This window comes from Rutidosis leptorrhynchoides, chromosome 2, assembly GCF_046630445.1.
Source record: "Rutidosis leptorrhynchoides isolate AG116_Rl617_1_P2 chromosome 2, CSIRO_AGI_Rlap_v1, whole genome shotgun sequence".
In the NCBI taxonomy this organism is placed as follows: Eukaryota; Viridiplantae; Streptophyta; class Magnoliopsida; order Asterales; family Asteraceae; genus Rutidosis; species Rutidosis leptorrhynchoides.
In genome coordinates this window covers 248,127,313-248,145,031 of record NC_092334.1, presented here as the reverse complement: position 1 = coordinate 248,145,031, position 17,719 = coordinate 248,127,313, and the positions used below count along the sequence as shown (strand labels likewise).

Sequence of the window (17,719 nt, the reverse complement as noted above, 5' to 3'; positions counted from 1 at the left end):
TTAAAATCATTATTTCGCAATATATATCCGCATTAATATAGCATAAGCAAACTGCATCATTACTTAGCAAAATAATGCCATATGCTTTAAAATATCTGTGAATACTTAGTCGCATTTGCACAAACATTAATCCAGTGTTTTGAAACTTAAGCAATTGTATCTTGCAAAATAATCACTACGCGTAGCCACACGCAGTGTTTTTGCTTTGTATAGAAACAATCACTAACACCGAAACTAATTTTGTCTTATTCATTATTTTTCTACATTAACAACTTAAAAAATGAAAGTATCATATTGATCATGAACAAACGTGATTAAGCATTCTATCGACACTCTTGTATTACAAATGCGTGCATTATTTAGGGTGAACTGCATGCCCCTCAACACCGACACCTTCTCGCGCCACAATCATCGCACAAAATGGCTCAACCACCACAGAAGTTAGCGTGCCAATACCCTTATTGGCAGAAAACTTAACTATTCCATGCAGTGTGGATGGTATTGTGCCAAACATACGCAAAGCAGTGCGCCCAAGAATCATATTGAACCGCGACTGATTTCGCATTATATAAAGATTCAACAAAGCTTGGCGCCTTAGCGATTCATCACAGTCATCTACTAACTCAACTTGCAATTCCAACTGACCAATAGGCCAAGTTGACTCTCCTGAAAATCCCGAGAGCGAAACCGCAGTAGGTTTCATCAAAGCTTTAATGTTTGCAGGTTACTTGCTAAAACACTGCTCATACATTACATCTACACTGCTACCAGTGTCAACATGTACCTTCATAATCACAATACCAGTATTCACAATGTGGCATGAAACCACCACTGGCTTATCAATATCCGCGGTCAGACTTGCAGGAGAAAAAGTAATAGAAGGACATTGCCAGTTCGCGATATGTGCAGATATTTGGAATACTGACATTTCGCCTTGCACCTCTACCACATTAATGACCTGAATTCTGCGCAAATTCTCTTTCTTAGTTACCATTTTTACTCCAAGACTCTTCACCGTGAGAGCTTTTCGATCAGCAGCATTTGGCACTTGCGGAGCATTAGAATCTGCAGGAAAGATAATTGCATTCGCAGTACTTGTAGCACATTGCGCTATTAAATGTTCTAGCTTGCCCTGCTCATATGCTTCCGCGATCAGCTCTGCCAAATCTCTACAGCGATTGGTATCATGACCGTAATCATCATGGAAAATGCAAAACTTAGATTTGTCTCGCCTACTATTCTCCGCTAAAGGTTGAGGATCAGGAAAAGATCTCGCAACCCTTTCTTGCAAAAGAATTTCTTTGGGTGTTTTTGTTAACATCTGAATGATATTAAAAGACTCGTTGTTCCATTTTCGCGTAGAATAGCGATCCCGACGGCCATATCCGTGATTATCATTTTGACCTTGATGTCTATCATTGCGCGGTTAACCACCGCCGCCATTTCGCCGTGGATATCCTGAACCGCGATAACTATCGCCATTTCCATCACGAAAAGAATCATTATCATCCCGCCAACTTTTATCCTTGTCCCACCCACATGCAGGGGTTATAGTACTATCCTCTCCACCTCTGAGATAATCATACGTTTCTTGTTGCACCTTAGCAAAAGTTGGCAGAACATCTCTTCGCAGTCAACGCACAAGCCTTGAATGTCGCTGCGGATTAATAGCATGCAAAAATCCAGAGATTTTTTTTATCTTCATTCAAACTAGGTATCTTTTGGCACTCATAAATGTATCGTGTAAGCAATGCGCTTAAAGTTTCCTTGTTGCCTTGTTTGATATCATGACATTCTATATGCGTCTTCTTCTGCGGCAAAAGATTTTGAAACTGCAGTAAAAATTTATCGCGAAGATCAATGAAACCGATAATACTGTGAGCTTGCAAGCTATGGAACCATTCCCTTACTGACCCTTGTAAAACCATAGGAAATACCCTACACGCAACGGGCTCGTCCCAAATATAGGTGCTTACCACCCCGTCAAACCGCTGCAAAAAATCGAGGGGATCAGTTAATCCTGAGTAAACTCCCAATGTTGCCGGCACAATGGGTGGTGTAATAATCGGATAATCAGAGATATGCTGGACAAACTTGTCGGCAGCCGTGGTAATCTCAGTCGCCTTTTTGTGCGGATATCAGTATTTTCCGCACAAAATTTAGCTATCATATCTTGTAAAAAACTTGGTTGCTCAAACTTGTGTTGCATTGATTTAGGCGCAATGCTTTTAAAAGCATCCATTAAGAAATTTTGAGCATTTTCTCTGCGCATAGCATCAGAAGCTTCACCCTCATCCCCATGGCGAGGATAGGGTGTTGGTGACCGCCTACGCTTAACATGTGGAATTTTTACAAATTCCTCCGCACTATCTGAATCATCAGAAAATTCACTTTCTTCTCTTGGCGCTTTCGCATTCTTTGAATTATAGACAGAATTTAAAACGACATGTTCTTCTGCCTTATCGCTATCACTATCGTGATTTTCAACAACTAAGCGATCAACCTGTAATCCAGAATCATTCAACGGCCATAACTAAGTTCGCGGTATACGAGGTTCACGACCAAACTTGGCGTATTTTTTAGCTTGCTCAATAGCATTGCCAACAAATTTGTCTATTTTCAAATTCGCTTTTCCAGCCAAAACCCTTAGCCGCTTAACTTCAGCAATGGTTTCATCGCGGTTTTGTTGCAGATTTCTGCGCGCAACCATTTTTTCTGCAGCAACCTCTAGTTGCGAATCATTATTAGCGGTGTTATCATTAGAAGTTTTATCGAACGGTTCTCAATCCGTTTTACTTGTAGTAGCATTAACGTTTGTCTACGAATTGAACGGCAAGGCATTCTGTGATTCACCAGCCATCACATCAGCATTCGCTGAACCACTTACTTGCTTTGTGTTTGCCGCCATGGCCGATAATCAAATCAACTGATACGCCCAAGAGAATACATACAAATCATCAGAACGATACACGATTGAAATTAAACAAGCCAATTAGTTGTTTGACGGCACAAAACAAAAAAATTCGAGTTTAATTTTAAAACATGTCCCACAGATGGCGCTAATTGATCAATCCTATATCAAGAGGTTACTTAATTAAGGATTGAGTGCAATGAGATTAAGATGGAGGATGGGATGTTTGATTATTATTTTGGGCCCTGATGATCATCTTTCACTTTTCAATTAAGTGATCAACCACCCCGACCCGGTCTTGATTGTTAATTAGCATGATTCACCTTAACTCAATGTAGAAATTCCTTGGGCAAAGTCACAAGTGAAAATCATAAAGGTCTAGGCAAATGATAGAGAATCAACAACCTATAAATGAGAGGCCGAGCTCTCTATTTATAGTATTCAAAATATCCGCAGTCTGCGGATTGCTTAACTATCCGCGAAAACTTAGCGAAGCGACCCGCAGTCTTTCATTAGAGCGAAAACTGACCCGCTATCTTTATTTTCAGCGAATATTCCGAGCCTTTTGAATATACTTCACGTAACTTCTACTTTCAGCCTTTAGTAAATAAAATATACATATACAATGCTATGTATAGTCCCCCCAGTTTATTATGATACATTTCGCGAAGCAAATGTATCGTGATAAACTCTAAAGAATAAGATATGCAACTTAAAAAATATTTGCAACAACTTTTTTAATAATTTCCATCGCCAAATTATTACCGATGATTTCTCAATGGCAACGCGTAACAATAACTGCAACTTTGCGAAGCTGTTAAATCAGAAACGCTGTAACGGCTATTTAATTACCATTGTAACGTTGCGGTAATTTTAGCCGTTAAAAATTAATCATTGCGTTTACGACTTCTTCGCCTAGATTTTAATTATAAATAGCCAATCGACTCACATAAACAACTTTGCGCTTTCATCTTCAATTTCTCAATCAATTAAACTGTTTTTCCCAAATTTATACGCAACACTTTCGATTTAGCAATTCATCCTTCATTATTTGTTAATCCGTTACCAAATCTATTTACACTATTACAAATGGCATCTTCGTCATTTACCAACACACCTAGCGCCTTCGTTTCATATATGACGGAGGCGAAAATCCAATCCCTACAAGAACATTATCCACTCCTTGAACAATTCTCGCCCACCGCACCATCAGCGGAGGATAGAGCTAATGCCCCTCCCAAGGGCATGATTACCATCTACGAGGCCGCCATATCACATGGAAATTTACGCCTGCCGCTTACTCCCTTCTTTCGCAGTGTATGCGAATACTACGAGGTTACAGTTGCATAACTCCACCCTAACGCTATTGATAAGATTGTGCTTTTTGCGATGTATTGCAATACTCTCAATAAGCAACCATTACTAAACCCCTTTCGCACTTTTAATAGCCTTACACCTTATGACAAGGGGTGGTATTCATTCTGCGGTCATCATGGCATGATGACTTCTCCCAAGGATTCTATTGGGAATTGGCGCAACTCATTTTTCTCTATCAATAATACCGCCCATGTCGATAGTAACATACCCAAAACTTGGTGTACCGAGATGGACGCCACTGTGAATGACAAGATCACCCCAGATGATCTTGAACAAGATATTCTTAAATCAATCAAGAATGCGGGCTTGATTATGCGGGTGTACTCCAACGTGCTGCTTTACATTGGCGGAGTATCTATGTATTGGCTATGGGGCGATTGTGACGCTCTTTTGGTCGACACAGCCAACAAAAGTATATTGCTTATACTTTTTGTTTTACACAAATACGCATTATATACTATTCCTATAGTTGTATAACTTTTTTTGCGGTACCATTTTGCAGAGATTGACCTTGAGCTGGTGATGAGGTCCGCGGATGTTAACGGGATTAGACCTGCGCGCCGCTTAAAAGAGGGCGTCAGCGAAATAATACCTATTGACGAACCAATTCTCAATACGTTTTCGATTCCCGGAGGCGATGACCGCGGAAAACGTAAAGCGACGACGGAGGGGGCAACTACTCCCCGCAAAGGACGCCTTCACTCTATTGCTGAGCAAGAAACAAGTAAGTTAACGAAATTCAATACAACCGCATATATTCTGCGAATATTATTTCCATATCTCCTAACTTATTTTAATTTCTTATTCACTGTTAGTTGTGCTTTCAGACTCTACAGGGGAGCCGGAACAGCTATACAACATTACTGGAGATATCCCTGAAGATATTTTGGAAGAGCCCGGCAATAAAGATTTGAATCTTCCTTCTGACGCCGAAGCATCAGACCACGAAGAAGAAGATGCGGAGGAGGCTACAGAAGAGAAGCAAGCCAACAAACTCTACCGCAAACTATGCAAGTTTTTACCACAAAATGTACAACAACAATACCGCGAACTCACATTCTTTCAAGCTGAAAGACAGCGGATTCACAATTGTTTCAACGCTATTTGCCTGACAGTTGACAATGTTGAGCGATTTAATGAGATGTCTGACGAATATGAGAAACAGGTCAAGATTGCTAACGCTCAGCATGTAACAACCCGACTTTTTCCGTTTATTCATTTTAACGCCCGTCTTTTTTTTATAATATCTTTCGTTATCTAAATTTGTACCTTTCGTTAACTAACATTCTTAATATTCCCGTTATTGGATTATAACATTTTCCGTTTACTCTCGCATGTTCAAAATAATTCGTTCGGTAAATTCACGCACCCGCTTTTAAACTTGAGGGACTAATAGTGTCAAATGGCCAAAGTTGTGACTAGGTCAACTAGTCAACCACTTCACCTCCTCCATTCATTTAATTTCTTTTTCTCTTTTCCATTTTCTTTCATATAATACTTCCATTTTTGCATCTTTTTCATCTTCAACAAAGATTCATCTTCTATTTCACATCTAGGAAGCTTACAACAAATCCGATTGCATATTTGGAATCCTCTCTTCGTCCTCTACATTTTGATACTAACTTCATCACTTTTGGGTAACTTTCTAAAAACTCTAGATTTCTCTAAATTCGTTTTATAGACTTGAAATGGTGTTAATTAGTGTCTATGGCTCATTGTGACGTCGTATATGTAATTTGTATGCTAGATCTCGTTATTTTGAGTAACTAGCATGAACACTTGAAATGGGTTTGCCAAATCCTTGATTTTAGTTGATTAAATGATGTTATATGTTAAAGTTCATGTGTTAATTGTGTTACTAGTATCATTAGCTTCGATTTGGTATGTTGAATGACTTAGAAAAACTTCCTTAACATGATTATTGAATTTGTGATTCTTGGTTAGGGTTTAGTAGCTTTGAATGTGATTTTTGATGCATTAAAAGTCTTGCAATGTTGTTTGTAAGTGTTTAGTAGTATTGTATGCGTAATTACCTACGAAACGGCGTATTATATATGTGTATTAAGTTCCCGAATCATCTTATGCATTTTATGAACTTGAAATTTTGATAACGAACTTTTAATGATCACTTGACGAGAAATCGGTTATTCTAAATGATGTTTTTATTTGATGAAATATGTTTAGTTGTGTTCCTTGCTAAATTACCTTTCCAACGATATAAGATACGTGTTCTAAACGTTTACAGTTTATGTTTTATGATTAATTGAAGATAAATTCGTGCACTAGTCAAAATGCAGCAAATAGCTGCTGAAACTGGCCACTTCGCGATCGCGAAGCATTTTGGCCTTGGACCCTCGCGATCGCGAGATTCCCCCTGATCAAAGCCACTTTTTGATTTTTGCAATTTCGTTCCCGCTTACTAGCAACTCCGTTTAACGTGAAATTTTGCCAACATGCTTATATATGATTACGTTTTTATGTGTAATGGTCAGAAACCGGACCCGACCTCGTTGACTTTAACTTTGACCAAGTTTGACTTTTAGTCAAACTTAACCAAACACTTATGCAATCGTTCTAACATGCTTTTATACTTATATCTTGCATGAAACTTGACAATTTGACTCACATGCTATATTAATCGAGTCGTAACGAGCCATAGGACTAATTGAACACATTTCACCCGACCTCGTGTCGTAACCGGTAATTGATACAATTTATTTGTTTAGGTCAAGGTTAAGCAACATTCATTGCACAACGTTTAATTACAAGTACATTGGCATGGAACTACGGTGAGATCATAGTCCCACCTTTTCAACAACTTTTACTCTTTAAATTATGGGATGAGAAACATATACGTATCATACTTTTATGCTTTGAACACAAGTATGAAAATAAACATTCCACGTGGGGTTAGATGTAAGACCCAAATATTTATTGTACATAATGTATTTATGGTGTACGATGTGTGTATGAAGTGTACGTGTTGCTTGCTCGAACGCCGAAGTTTGTGTTGATGTTTCAAAGCCTTACCATTGGAGCGGAAATCTTATTACGTTTCCAACGATATTTGATTCATCGAAAACGGAGCTATGGTCAAAAAGTTATGGCCAAAATAAGTTTCTGAAAACTGACCTGTAGGTTGGAGCGGCGCTCCACCTTTCGGCGCGGCGCGCCGAACCCGTATGATGTAATTTTCAGCCTTTTTAAAGGGCTTAAATGAGGGGTACTTTGGTCTTTTCATGTAGGGTTGGTTTAGGGTCACCAAAACTGATCTAGAACTCCATTGGAGCTCATTTTCACTCATCAAACACTCTCATCTTCAAACCCTAGAGTGATAGGAGAGTTTTAGAGAGAGAGAGCTCCAATTGGAGAAGAAGAAGGGTGTTTCGGGTCAAACCTCGGGTATTAAAGTTGTACTACTCGTCAACGGCATCATTTTGGCGGTATTGGTAAGTTCAAACTCCGAACTTCATCTTTGTAATTTGATATTCAAGTTTAGGGTTTTGAACTAGTTAGTTATAAAACTCATTTAGGAGGTGAAATGGGTAATTGTAACTAGTTATTGTTGATGTTGGTGGGTTTGGGTTGGTTAATGATTTAACCATGTTTAAGACTTGTAAATGGTGTATAATCACTAGTATTAGTGATTATTGGTGTTTTGGAAACCATTAGGGTTCTTATGGTTGACTAATTTTGACTAGAGTCAAAATTAGGGTTTGATGGTGATTATGACTCAATTGCCGATTTAATAAGGTTTATAAACTTAAAATGGATTAAGTTGAAGCATAGAACCGAGTTAAATATGTTTTGGTGTCAAAACTTGCTAATGGCGTGATATTGACTTCTTATGGGTCAAATTAGGGTTTAAGTGTCATTTTGGGCAAGATAGGTGTTTAACACCTATGTTTGGGTTTGATTGGCATATTAGGACCGTTCTCACTTGTGTTAGTGATTATTGGTTAGTGTGGGCACGATTTGTGCTTGGAAGTGCATTTGGGTCGAAATTGCACTAGTTGTCAATTTGGGTTGATTTGTATATCCACCCTAATTGTGTTACTTGTTATGTGATAAATGGAATAGGTACATTCCATCGGCGATTGCGGATTATTCGGTGGCATTCTTCAAGGCGACAAGGTGAGTGGAATATTTATACATGTATGTATGTAGTTTATTTACTCGTACGCGATGTGGGCCTTTGGTGCCACATCGTGAGTAGTGGGCGTTATGTCACAAGTTGGTGACTTATTGAGGTTATGGGTTAAGAGAACTACGGGTCGGTAGTGTCTCGCTAGGTGCCTCACAAGTCGGTGACACCTCATGGTGGTTCACGAGGCGGTGACTCCTTTAGTAGTTGGTTGGTGGTTCACAAGTCAGTGATGCCATAAGTTGGGAAAGTGATTCACAAGTCGGTGACACTTCTTAGTGCTCACAAGTCAGTGACACTAGATGGTGATTCACAAGTCGGTGATACTATAAGTTGGGGAAGTGATTCACAAGTCGGTGACACTTGTTAGTGTTCACAAGTAGGTGACACTAGATGGGGCTTCACAAGTCGGTGATGCGACATGGTGATTCACAAGTCGGTGACACCTTATGATGAGTCACAAGTCGGTGACATTTCTTAGTGTTCACAAGTCGGTGACACTAGGTGGGGCTATACAAGTCGGTGATGCCACATGGTGATTCACAAGTCGGTGACACCTTATGATGAGTCACAAGTCGGTGACATCACACGAGTGAGACTCGACGTTATTGGTCGTCTACAAGTCGGTAGTGCCATAGCGGGGAACGGTTTGTTATATTTATGCATTGTTGTGATTTAGTATATTATTGTGGCGATTTATATACTAACGTTGTTGCTAGTCGTATGTTTGGTGTTGCTAGCTCGTTTATGCATTTTGTTTGCATGGTATTGTAAGTGGATGCGTGTAGGTAAATTACATATGTATATGTATAAGTATTGCATTCACTAAGCGTTAGCTTACCCTCTCGTTGTTGACTTTTTTATAGATTGCATGGATGCGGAGGCTCGGGTAAGCGGGGACTAGTGGACTTGTGTAGTTGCTTTAGAAGGCTTGCTTTTGGATTGATTAGGATTGGGTAGTGTATCCCCAATCGCCATGCTCGGCCTTTATTTTGTATTACAAATCATGTGGTTGAAAACTTGTATTTTCGTACGAAATTCGTAAAACGGCCGATGTGGGCCCGGTCTTCGTAAAACTAATTTTATTAATGGAACATGTTAGTTTTACATATATTAATGTATGGTTAAAATCGTTTTGTCCAAATACGTCAGGAAGTGGTCAAACATTTTCGCATTTCATGACTTTTTGGACAGGCCAGTTTAGCGCGCCGCGCGGCCATATGGCGCGCCGCGCCTTATGCTGTTCCAGCAAAAAAAAAATTTTAATTGATATTTTCGCGTGGTCGTTTGTATTACGGGTTGGGATGTTACAAGTGGTATCAGAGCATGGTCTAAAGGATTTAGGTGACTTGAGATAGGTGCCTAGACTTAGACTTTTGTGTGTGCTAAATTTGTTGCGGGACTTGTAGGATTACGGGTCGGAATGGGGTTAGTTAGTGCCTTGTTTATAGGTTGACTAACATTTATATTAGTAATGCGGATATTATTAATATGCTATTGTGCTGTGATAATGATTCTTGTGTTATGTTTTGTTTGTGTATGCGGTTGCATATATCATCAAGAGAGGCGGTCGTTGTACTAACGAGTCGATACGACGTGTATGCGTAATAAGGACTTGCAAACCTTATTACGAGTGCAAATCGTGTCTAGCAAGTGATGTACGACGAGTGTTTAGCAAGATGGGGTGGTATTGTGTGTGTGCTTTATACGTTCGTGATCTAATCGCTTTGCATTCCTTAGAATGGCGACGGGAAATGGGATCTAGATGAACGACGCTGAGTTTAATGCTAGAGTTACACGTATGTTAGGCGATTGTAGTAGTATTCGGATGTTAGAGCGTGTTCGCTTTCGTGTTGAAGTTGATGATCCATGAGGTTCGTCGGGTGGATGAAACCCCTGAGATCAAGTGTTTGATCTAGATGAATGTTGGTAATGGAGTCTACGGGACGCAACGTTAGGTGCCTCTTTCATACCTACTAGCGTGGTATTCGACTCCGATGGTGTTACGGTTACATTGAGCATAGGGTACCGGCAAGAAAACCCTTAGGTGTTTGAGTGGCGGTGTGGAAGTTACAAGCGATAGCAACTCGATGATTGCTAGAGTAATACCCGTACGGTGCGGTAAGTGCTTTGGTTGAAGTAGCAAAGGATAATCTGAAATCCTTCGTATGCTCAAGGTTGGAGCAAGGTTTGTTGATGTGCGTATTAAGAGATGCAAGACGGGTGAACCTCGTCTTTCTTTTAGGAGTTATGATAATGCGATTGGCGCATTAGTTGTCGGATTAGTGGTCACTCTTTTCGTGAGAGTGAGCATGTGTTTATCGTCGGGAGCTATTGTTGGAGACGAATTCGTGAGAATTCGAGGACTATGACCAATGAGGATATTGGTTATGTATGTTGATGAGTGGCCATTCCATGGGATGCTATTATTTCGACGATGTGTTTACAGAACGGAGTTCTAGGTGGGGGAGTTTATACTCTCGCACGAAGGTATTCTAGTGTGATGTAGTGACTAGCTAGGTCGAGTTAGTCCATTACAGTTTGACTAACCGAGTCGGGTTAATTAATTAGATGTTAGGTGTTGACCGAGGCGGGTTAACCAAGCGAGTTTGACTAACCGAGTCGGGTTAATTAATTAGATGTTAGGTGTTGACCGAGGCGGATTAACCAAGCGAGTTTGACTAACCGAGTCGGGTTAATCAATTAGATGTTAGGTGTTGACCGAGGCGGGTTAACCAAGTGAGTTTGACTAACCGGGTCAGGTTAATCAATTAGATGATAGGCATTGACCGAGTCGGGTTGACCTAGGGTATTTGACTAACCGAGTCGGGTTAATCAATTTGATGTTAGGTATTGACCGAATACGTTTGACTAAACAAGTTGGGTTAATCATTTGTCATTAGAGGTTTGACTGAGGCGGGTTAACCAAGCGAGTTTGACTAACCGAGTCTGGTTAATCAATTAGATGTTAGGTGTTGACCGAGGCGGGTTAACCAAGTGAGTTTGACTAACCGGGTCGGGTTAATCAATTAGATGTTAGGTGTTGATCGAGTCGGGTTGACCAAGTAAGTTTGACTTAACCAAGTCGGGTAAATCAATTAGGTGATAGGTGTTGATCGAGGCAGGTTGACCAAGTGTGTTTGACTAACGAGTTCGGGTTAATTGTTTTGGTGTGGAGGCTTAACCAAGTCGGGTGTAACCATGAGGTGATTAGAGGGTTACTTGTATTGTTCTCCATAATGGTTAGCGTAGAAATGGTATGCCGTTCGAGATGCGTTTACGTTGACCAAGTATTTGTGCAAGAAGAGTCACAGATGTTGACTATCTTTGATGTGTGTAGTTTTTGGCCAGTCTTCATGATTGTTGGATGTGTGATCTATTGGTGGTTTTATACGCCGAGAGTGGGGTCGTGAGGACCACGTCGTGGGATTAGTGAGGCGATAGCCGTGTTTCGCTCACATGTTGTTACGGGTGTGACAATAGTCGATTTTGTACACCTTAGGTTTAGCGTAGCCATGGTCATTTTGGGCGCTTTTGGTTTTAGCCGTTGCTTATGATGTTAGGATAGTGGCGTATTAGTTGTATTGCGCACTACAAGGGATGTTTAGTGTTAAGTGTAATCCGTAAGGATTTTTGTGGTTCGATCTTTAACATTCGGATTGTTGACTTTAGGTTGAGACTTGGTCACTTTTAGCGTTGTCCTTGGTAAACGCACGCTAAGGAATTGATATCTCGGTACGAGAATGGTTGAGTTTTTCCTGATATGGGGAAAAGAGCAGGTTTTAGTGCTCGGATGGTGGTTTTGTTAAATCGCGGGTGACGATTTAGTTGTTAAAGGCGATTCATTGGGAAGGATTGCCTAAGAAAGTTCGGATTGAAACTTAGGATTGAGGGTCGTTGAGTAGTTCCGGATTGGTTAAGTGGAGAAGATCACGAGGACGTGATCGAGTTTAAGTGGGGGAGAGTTGTAAGACCCAAATATTTATTGTACATAATGTATTTATGGTGTACGATGCGTGTATGAAGTGTACGTGTTGCTTGCTCGAACACCGAAGGAAACTGGACGTTGTCTGAAGTGACAAGGTGTGTACGTATCTTTTCAACCCCAAATAAAGTTTGTGTTGATGTTTCAAAGCCTTACCATTGGAAAGGAAATCTTATTACGTTTCCAACGATATTTGATTCATCGAAAACGGAGCTACGGTCAAAAAGTTATGGCCAAAACAAGTTTCTGAAAACTGACCTGTAGGTTGGAGCGGCGCTCCACCTTTCGACGCAGCGCGCCGAACCCGTCTGATGCAATTTTCAGCCTTTTTAAAAGGCTTAAATGAGGGGTACTTTGGTCTTTTCATATAGGGTCGGTTTAGGGTCACCAAAACTGATCTAGAACTCCATTGGAGCTCATTTTCACTCATCAAACACTCTCATCTTCAAACCCTAGAGTGAGAGGAGAGTTTTAGAGAGAGAGAGCTCTAATTGGAGAAGAAGAAGGGTGTTTCGGGTCAAACCTTGGGTATTAAAGTTGTACTACTCGTCAACGGCATCATTTTGGCGGTATTGGTAAGTTCAAACTCCGAACTTCATCTTTGTAATTTGATATTCAAGTTTAGGGTTTTGAACTAGTTAGTTATAAAACTCATTTAGGAGGTGAAATGGGTAATTGTAACTAGTTATTGTTGATGTTGGTGGGTTTGGGTTGGTTAATGATTTAACCATGTTTAAGACTTGTAAATGGTGTATAATCACTAGTATTAGTGATTATTGGTGTTTTGGAAACCATTAGGGTTCTTATGGTTGACTAATTTTGACTAGAGTCAAAATTAGGGTTTGATGGTGATTATGACTCAATTGCCGATTTAATAAGGTTTATAAACTTAACATGGATTAAGTTGAAGCATAGAACCGAGTTAAATATGTTTTGGTGTCAAAACTTGCTAATGGCGTGATATTGACTTCTTATGGGTCAAATTAGGGTTTAAGTGTCATTTTGGGCAAGATAGGTGTTTAACACCTATGTTTGGGTTTAATTGGCATATTAGGACCGTTCTCACTTGTGTTAGTGATTATTGGTTAGTGTGGGGAATTGTGCTTGGAAGTGCATTTGGGTCGAAATTGCACTAGTTTTCAATTTGGGTTGATTTGTATATCCACCCTAATTGTGTTACTTGTTATGTGATAAATGGAATAGGTACATTCCATCGGCGATTGCGGATTATTCGGTGGTATTCTTCAAGGCGACAAGGTGAGTGGAATATTTATACATGTATGTATGTAGTTTATTTACTCGTACGCGACGTGGGCCTTTGGTGCCACATCGTGAGTAGTGGGCATTTTGTCACAAGTTGGTGACTTATTGAGGTTATGGGTGAAGAGAACTATGGGTCGGTAGTGTCTCGTTAGGTTCCTCACAAGTCGGTGACACCTCATGGTGGTTCACGAGGCGGTGACTCCTTTAGTAGTTGGTTGGTGGTTCACAAGTCGGTGATACCATAAGTTGGGAAAGTGATTCACAAGTCGGTGACACTTCTTAGTGCTCACAAGTCAGTGACACTAGATGGTGATTCACAAGTCAGTGATACCATAAGTTGGGGAAGTGATTCACAAGTCGGTAACACTTCTTAGTGTTCACAAGTCAGTGACACTAGATGGGGCTTCACAAGTCGGTGATGCCACATGGTGATTCACAAGTCGGTGACACCTTATGATGAGTCACAAGTCGGTGACATTTCTTAGTGTTCACAAGTCGGTGACACTAGGTGGGGCTATACAAGTCGGTGATGCCACATGGTGATTCACAAGTCGGTGACACCTTATGATGAGTCATAAGTCGGTGACATCACACGAGTGAGACTCGACGTTATTGGTCGTCTACAAGTCGGTAGTGCCATAGCGGGGAACGGTTTGTTATATTTATGCATTGTTGTGATTTAGTATATTATTGTGGCGATTTATATACTAACGTTGTTGCTAGTCGTATGTTTGGTGTTGCTAGCTCGTTTATGCATTTTGTTTGCATGGTATTGTAAGTGGATGCGTGTAGGTAAATTACATATGTATATGTATAAGTATTGCATTCACTAAGCGTTAGCTTACCCTCTCGTTGTTGACTTTTTTATAGATTGCATGGATGCGGAGGCTCGGGTAAGCGGGGACTAGTGAACTTGCGTAGTTGCTTTAGAAGGCTTGCTTTTGGATTGATTAGGATTGGGTAGCGTATCCCCAATCGCCATGCTCGGCCTTTATTTTGTATTACAAATCATGTGGTTGAAAACTTGTATTTTCGTACGAAAGTCGTAAAACGGCCGATGTGGGCCCGGTCTTCGTAAAACTAATTTTATTAATGGAACGTGTTAGTTTTACATATATTAATGTATGGTTAAAAGCGTTTTGTCTAAATACGTCGGGAAGTGGTCAAACATTTTCGTATTTCATGACTTTTTGGACAGGCCAGTTTAGCGCGCCGCGCGGCCATATGGCGCGCCGCGCCATATGCTGTTCCAGCAAAAAAAAAAATTTAATTGATATTTCCGCATGGTCGTTTGTATTGCGGGTTGGGATGTTACATTAGAACAAAAAGGCCTCAATTCAATTATCATTAGTTACACTTGCAAGGTGTAAACGTGAACTTATGTTGTGTGGATCCATACGGGCTTGACAAGCCCTCATTCGAACGGTTCGCTACCGTTTGCGGATGAAATATATTTTCGAGTATATAGTGCAGGTTCTAACACTATGATAACGGGGTTCGTAAATAGTTAAGTTTTGATAATTGGGTGCTCCACAAACGTACAACAACTTTGGAATGCAAACGATTTGGATAATCAACTATACAAAATCTTTTGGTTCAAAAACAATGTTTACAAATACACCAATGATTTCACCAACATTTTTCGTTGACAGTTTTCTATATAGTTCTCAGGTTCATACTTGGCTACCTGATACATGCTTCCTCATACTTTGATTACTTGCTTGGGGTCAAGCATACATGCATACGCTAGTGATAGCACCTTTGGATTCAAACTTAAAGCATACATACTTACGCTATTTATAGCAATCGTGATTTTCAACTTATATTATGTCGCAAGTCATTTCATTTATACTTTATAATTTATGTAAACTTAAACCTTATCGAACCATTTGGTAACTTAAACTTTGCAAGTCATACACGTTTCAAATGAATGCGACATAATTTTGGTCAAACGCGTCTCATTTAGGGACTATGACCACGTTACGGGACCAGAGTTGACGGCGCCGTCAATGGCGATTTTGTCTGGTCGTTACAGATGGTATCAGAGCGTTGGTTGTAGGGAACTAGGATATGCATTAGTGTGTCTAACAGAGTCGTTAGGACGAATTAGTGAATCTAGACTACAACCAGATAGTTAACCATTGCATCCTGACTTGCATTTGCTATGGATAGCACTTACTTGACTACTTGTGCATTTATACTTGAAACTTCTTAGGTGAACTTCTTAATGGTACAAAATTTTCATCATACGAACCCGTACTCTGCAACTTTCTAGTAACACACATAAATTCAAGATTCATACGCGTAAGGATGACGACGACATCATTAGTCACACTAGTTCGGGAACTCGGTCTCCCAGATTATTATTCACCACCGTTCTAGCTTACTATCCACAAGTACTGTAAAGTTTCCACCATTGTGGAAATCATTAACCACTACCGATGTCGCACCGGTGTTCCTTACTATCTACCACTTCTTGTTACTACCACCACTACTCTAGGTGAGTATCGTCATCATTACTTATCACTACGGTTACGTACTACTCGTTATCATAATTCGTTATTCTTTTCGTGCCTAAAGACATTGTTGTTTCACTTTAACCGCGTTGACGTGAACAACCATTTATACACTTCCCTAGGGAAATGCTTCTTCAGAGTTGCACTGATTCTTTCCATTCAATACGAGTCACGTTAGAGACGTCGTTACACTTTGTTCATTTTAAAACTTCACGATCACACGAACTTGATTCTATGGAGTAGTGTAGGAATGGAGGTCTAAGTTAGCATAATATAACGACACTCGATGTGATGCCCCGTACTAAATCATTATGTACGGACCATCAACAACAGGATCATTACAAGGTCAAACACTATATGCGTTTTCAAAACAAGTTTGCATTCAAGGTAAAAGCTGACGTCATAACCAATGCCAAATGTTTTACAACCCAAGTACGCTTCAATGAACAGAAGCAAATATAATAGTATGTAACCCTTAGGTCATTACAAATCATAGATTCAAATGTATTAAAGTTATGAATGCAAGATAAACAGTTCATGCGGTGACATCTCTAAAGCAGCGGGTGTCTACAGCAAGACTAGTACACAGCGGAAGCAGCTAACCTTAAGCACCTGAGAAAAACATGCTTAAAAACGTCAACACAAAGGTTGGTGAGCTATAGTTTAAGTATAATAGTATGTAAGGTAGGCCACGAGATTTCAGTGCTACAAAGAGCGTTTCAAAACAGTATGATAAAGTATATGTTTAACCGTGGGCACTTGGTAACTAACTTAATGTTTATACCCCCTGAAAGTACACTTGCCAAGTGCGTATGTTTATGAAGTATTAAACACTCGTTAAATGCTAGCGCGACTAGCCCGAGTGGGGATGTCAAACCCTATGGATCCATATCTAAGATTCGCGTTCACCGGTTTAAAAACCAATGACTAAACATTACCGAGCTAAAGGGAATGTTTATGCCGTTGTATAACCCACACATATATAAGTTTAAGTACTTGTGCCTAGTATGTAAAACATAAAATGCGCATGTATTCTCAGTTCCCAAAATAAGTTAAAGTAAAAAGGGAATGCTATAACTCACAGTGGTAAAGTAGTGGTAAAGTCGAGTCGGGAAATAAGCAAGTACGTAGGTTCGGAAAGTCCTCAACCTAAGTCAAATAGTACTAAGTCAGTAAATCGTCCCAAAAGGTTTAAATGTATGTAAATTAGGTCTTAAAGGTCATCATCATTCATCATCAAACAAAAGGTGTACAGTAAGTTTCGTTCATGAAAAGAGTTTAAAACAAAAGCTGATTTCGGTCAGCCACCACGGCCTCAATACCTAATGAAATAAGGTGAGACCATTCGCCATGGCTCCGTATATGAGTCCTTTAGTTATGGTAAAAATTCCAGAAGCAAACTCATCTTCGTTTGACCGTGGCGACGGTCTAAGTGCGAGTAGGTCAGAATTTTCAGCACAACGTTAAAAGGACATAGTGACGATCGGAGGGCTATAAATCCTAAATCGTAACTCGGATTAAGA

At 40.0% G+C, this 17,719-nt stretch overlaps 1 protein-coding gene across 1 annotated transcript; it reads right to left on the bottom strand.

The window, feature by feature from the left end:
* Positions 1-355: 355 nt before the first annotated feature.
* Positions 356-1,321, bottom strand: LOC139888635 (uncharacterized). The gene is made up of 2 exons (XM_071871632.1): positions 802-1,321; positions 356-708 (listed from the first exon to the last, which is right to left on the bottom strand). The coding sequence occupies exons 1-2, from the start codon at positions 1,319-1,321 to the stop codon at positions 356-358; spliced, it is 873 nt and encodes a 290-aa protein (XP_071727733.1).
* Positions 1,322-17,719: the final 16,398 nt, after the last annotated feature.

Bases quoted from the DNA above. Each gene is read 5' to 3' on its own strand.
- LOC139888635 (XM_071871632.1), bottom strand. From the start codon at position 1,321: ATGTTAACAAAAACACCCAAAGAAATTCTTTTGCAAGAAAGGGTTGCG. The intron at 709-801 runs GTATTGTGATTA...CAAACATTAAAG, and splicing joins ATGCCACATTGTGAATACTG to CTTTGATGAAACCTACTGCG.